Source organism: Montipora foliosa, chromosome 11 (assembly GCF_036669935.1).
Source record: "Montipora foliosa isolate CH-2021 chromosome 11, ASM3666993v2, whole genome shotgun sequence".
Taxonomy (NCBI): Eukaryota; Metazoa; Cnidaria; class Anthozoa; order Scleractinia; family Acroporidae; genus Montipora; species Montipora foliosa.
Genome location: NC_090879.1, coordinates 47,695,173 through 47,700,172, shown reverse-complemented (window position 1 = coordinate 47,700,172; position 5,000 = coordinate 47,695,173). Strand labels below are relative to the sequence as shown.

At 38.5% G+C, this 5,000-nt stretch overlaps 1 protein-coding gene across 1 annotated transcript in view; it reads right to left on the bottom strand.

The window, feature by feature from the left end:
* Positions 1–5,000, bottom strand: part of LOC137977280 (tropomyosin-like) — an 8,741-nt gene that overhangs the window by 3,737 nt on the left and 4 nt on the right. The window contains exons 1-7 of the mRNA XM_068824525.1: positions 4,786–5,000; positions 1,706–1,768; positions 1,548–1,622; positions 1,220–1,300; positions 688–762; positions 297–362; positions 1–23 (exon numbers count right to left, since the gene is read on the bottom strand). The exon at positions 1–23 is cut by the window's left edge and continues 34 nt beyond it; the exon at positions 4,786–5,000 is cut by the window's right edge and continues 4 nt beyond it. Coding sequence (XP_068680626.1) covers positions 1–23; positions 297–362; positions 688–762; positions 1,220–1,300; positions 1,548–1,622; positions 1,706–1,768; positions 4,786–5,000 — 598 coding nt within the window. The remainder of the gene's footprint in view (positions 24–296; positions 363–687; positions 763–1,219; positions 1,301–1,547; positions 1,623–1,705; positions 1,769–4,785) is intronic.

Sequence of the window (5,000 nt, the reverse complement as noted above, 5' to 3'; positions counted from 1 at the left end):
TTCAGGAGAACCTCTTCTTCGACCTGAAAGTGATGAAAACAGAAACGAAATCAATAAAATTTCTTTTAACCTTTCATTGCATTCCTTTGAAGAGAAGATGGTTATTATGCAGCGTGGTTAAAGTCCAGAAACACGGGGCAGTTAAGGTGTGAGAACACAACACAACGGCAAATATATGCGCGAGCGAATGAATTTTCCTTTAGACAGTATAATCTCTTTATAAGCTTTTGTTAGACTAACTTCATTTCTAGAACTTAGTTTCCTTCAAATTAGAATAGTACTGTTATCAGTCGTACTTTTTCATCACTTTCTTCAAGACACTGCACATCCTCTAGCAATAGTTGAGCATCTTTTCCGTTGACCTTCGTAACAAAAGAACACACGAGGGTTAATCAGAGGACCTCAGCATTCGATGTCTGGAAAGCACTGAATTAGTATTAACCTTAACCGCCATTGTCAAGCAACTTCTCTGTTTTTCCTCTTTTACCCAGTGTGACGGTTTGCTCGCCTATGCGTCTAAAAGAAAAGGAACAAAAAGAAAAAAGTGTGACAACATGCATCTTAAAACAAGGTGCTATTTTATCGTGTGTGGAGCTCATAACATGACACCTTTATGAATACTTAGGACAAATAAGCCTTAGAAAGAAGCCCACCAAGTTTTAACATGTCTGCCATATTTATTCTTACATGCTCAAGCCCAAGGTCTGCCATAATCAATGGCTCTTTGAGTGAGGCAACCTCAGCTTTAAGCTGGCTGATTTTCTGTCAATGAACGTACAAGAAGTTAGTAATGTATGACAGTACATCCTTTGGAGAGTGCGATTATAACCACCGAAACTAGCAAAATTAGGGGAAGAAACTTATAATAACGGTAAGAGTAACTGCTTATCTCTTCAAACCATGTTCGCAGCTCGCCCTTCTCATTCACTAGTTCTGTTATGCTGTTTTTCAGCCTTTCGTTTTCTTGTAAGGCCTTTTATAACAAAAAAAGAACAAGCGCGGTTAAGAAGTGCTTTTTCCTTTCCCTTTGGTAGGCAACTGCATTCTGAAAAAATATATGTTTTTTCCTTAGTATCCAAAGGTAGGTTGCTTGAGTAACGTGAGTAAATACATCTTTGTGATGATGAGGCTATTTTTCCCGTGAATATGCTAAAACGAGCGTCTGAATGTTGTCCATTTCTCCGGAAGATCCTAGCAATGATGAAAATAATTCACTTACCGACTGAAGTGTTTTGCGAAGTTGATGGGTCGTATTTTTCTCGTCACGGAGATTTTCATTTAGCTGTTCTATTTCGGTACACTGAAAACAAAACAAATGAAATACATATTATATACTATCTACAAAAGAGGACGCATCCAAAACATAAAAATAAAAAATGTATCACGTCATGTCACACTTCAACTTATAATTATCAGTGCCCAGCGATGGCGTCTCAACTGCCTAATAAAGTTTTTGGTTTAAAGAATTTCATTCAAAAATTAATTTTCATTATCGGCGACGAAAAGGCCAGCTTACGTGCCAAGTAAAACTTTAAAGGCTCGCTAACCAGTTCTGCGACTTCCCGCTTTCCTCTGAGATCATCATCGTTCTTATTATTCACTTTACTTGTGGATGGGTTGTCCTGGAAGAGGTGACAACCATAAGGAGATGTATCGTTTTATGTGTTACAGAATGAAAATGCAGACGAAATGCAAAATCACAAACCAGATCTGTATCCTCATCATCCTCATCAACTTCCTTTCTTTTAGTTTTCGAAAATGTGCTACCCTTTAAGTGACAAAATAAAATTAATGAAATCTTCCCATTATTGTTATTCGACAACCGGGCTTAAGAGTTAATGGGATATTTAGTGGCTAGAAGATATGATAAGAGCTTTATACGTCATCAAATTCGTACGGCCAGGAGGATAACCAGGAATGAAGCACTTTATACTCCGGCTTTAGATAGAGAGAAAACTAACAGAACATCATTAGTTTTGACGTATTATCCTGGATTACCTAATATAGGGGTCTATTTCGCGACCTTCATCTTTTATTGCATATGTCTGACAGGTGCAAGGAGGCGACTAAAGAATATCCCATAGTGGCATTTCGTCGCCCCAAAACCGTAAAAGATTATCCTGTGCGCGCTAGAATACAATCTGACGACAAAACTGAAACTTCTGCGTTCTTCTGGGATAGTTTGATTCAACTTGGCCCAGAAACGTTGCAACAATTCGAGAGGTTTTCGTGTCCATTTCGTGTTGCCGCATTATCGACAAAACATTCCCTTTTTTCCCTTTCTCTTTCTCTGCGTTTCTTTCTTTCACTCTTTTTGTCCAGATTCTCAAATATAGATCGTAGAGTACTGTTTTTAATTACACAATTATTCTATTCGGGCTTGCTGGGTATTTAACCACTCATTTCATATCCAGCACATGATTCCCTCGTAGAATAATTGTTAAGTAACCATATTACGTTCTAGGTTGGTACCAGGTGATAGGACCATGATATACAGGTACTTTTTTACAGAAGGACGCAATGGTCTGGGCGATGTTTAAGTTCTAATAATTGATAAGGTTAATGGCACTGTGGTGAATTTTTGTTGTCAAAACCGCGGAGGTTAAATTGAGTATGGGAAACTCAAGACTGAACAATCCTTGAATAAATTGAAAATTGTAATTGCTTAGAGCGGGATTTGAACCCACGTCCCCCTGATCTCTAGTTGGGTGTGATCACCACTGCACTTTCAGGACAACAATGCTGGCAACATGGCTGATTAATCACTTAATGTGTGGTATTGCCAGTCTCCCTAGGGCCAGTTTTTTCCGTCAACTCTCTCTAAACTTCTCCTCAGCTTGGACTGTGAATCTATTTGCAGTCCTCCAAGGGGTGATACACTGTTGGCTCAAGGGAACCACTTGACTGACACACTTTATGTAATTAATTACCCTTGCTCGCCTGTGAATTACATCAGAGGCACCCAACGAGCCAAATCAACCAACAGCTGTAATCAAAGGTACCCAAGGGTGGATAACATGTTAACTAATTAGAAGGTAACAATATAAAGGAATGTATCTTACTTTCTCAAGTGCACAAGTGTCTTGTAGGCGTTTAATACAACATGGTTTGAATTATCTTTCTCGTATGCGAATGACTAATATTTTGCTGTGGTGACTAGTTTCTTAAAATTAGTCGGAGGGGTGTGTGAGTAGTTTAATTTAATGAGGCACGCAATGATGTTTCAAGACGAATAGGTAAATTGTAACGGCATGTGATTCCCAGAAATTTGTAGTTACTGCGTAAAATCTTGGCAGAGTTTCATATATGTTTTTTCTTATTAACTTTTATCAAAAGATTGTCATCAAATTCTTTCATCAAAAAAATTTTTCATGCAAGGATTGTGTTATTTTACAAGAGTCATGCTCAAATTTCACAGTACACATTCACATGTTTTTTTCGCCAAACACTCCTGCGTGCTGCAATTTCTTCTTCAATTGCTTTAACCTTTTCTAAAGCATCCAAAATAGCTTCTTCCAACTTGCGTATGATTTCCATACGGTCATGAAGCGAAATTTTGATTTGTTTCAATTTATTTTGCTTTGGAGAATCGAACTCCGTGATGATTTGCTCTGCCTTTCCCATCAAGTTTGGAGCGTACAGGTGATGCCCTTGGCTCTACTGCTTCTTTTTGGAGGCCATAATATTATGATTTTGCTCGAATCCATCTCGTCAGGACCATTTAAAGAATTTATTGACTGAATCCTTTGTTTACAAGGCTTATATTTTAAAGGCTCTATATCTCGAAAAGAAGACTGTTGTTTTTCTCTTAAAAAAACAAGGCTGACCGGCACTCTTCTACAAAGGTATGAAACGTGTCACTATTCCCTAAACCATTAACACATCCGCTGTTATTAGATCAAGTAAACGTTCAAATTAATCAAGATAAAGAAATCTGTATCCGGTCTCACGACTGATTATTTCCTCAGGCCAGTTAATTTTTAATTGTTATCACGGTAATTGCTAAAATTCTTGACAAGCTACCGACCAAGAACGAAACTTTAAGACGATCGTTTATTACATGGGAAATCCAAGGATACTATTGGCTTTCATGTTTCTTTTGTTACTCGCGATCCATGACATTTCTGACTAACCATCCCAATACCTCGTGAATTCACGAGATCCAAGCGCTAAAAAGGCATTTTTTATAATAAGTGCCCGCCGGTGTTTGAATTCTGTTTAAAGTGATGTTTTCATGAGCTGGAAGAATTTGATGTTTGGATTTCTTAGCTGAAATTTTAATTGCCCGAAAATAATAGGGAACAAGATCTTCCTTTGAGAAATTTCTAGCTGAAATGAACCTTCCACGGAAATGCAATGCAAGCTGACGTTTCGAACACGTTAGGGGCTATTATTTTCCCACTGCGAATCTTTTAGGCCACGTTTCAGTTACGAAAATCCGAGTGCATTCTTTGAACGACGCCGAGAACCTACGGTGAACAGATGTATACTGAAAGTTGTCTTTGGGTGCCCCTGATAACATGTTAACCTAGCGTCATCCTATGAAAAACTGACCCTAAGGAGACCAACGATACCACACAACAGTGACTAATTAGCCATGTATGTTGCCAGCATGGTTGTCTTGATAGTGTAGTGGTCATCACACCAAACTCAAATTAAAGAAACCTTTTATGAATCTCGTACAAATCGTATGCTTGTGGGGTTAATGTATAGGACCTCTCAATAGTTGAGTGCTATGAAATGGTAATATTTTTCCATCAAAAAGAGTCTCATTTATCATCATACCCTAAATTGCTTGTTGAGGTCGGATATAACCTTCTCTCCACCGACCACTTTCTTCAGGATCTCGTACGTGTCTTCCTCTGAGACTGAGTACTTCAGAAACTGGAAGGTGTATGAAGAAATTTTCTGGCTTTTGCAGTACCTGCCTGGGTGTGCTGCCATTTTCTCGACTTCGGCAAAACAGCGTCTACTCAGGCGAGCTATTTGCTGAGCCTTCT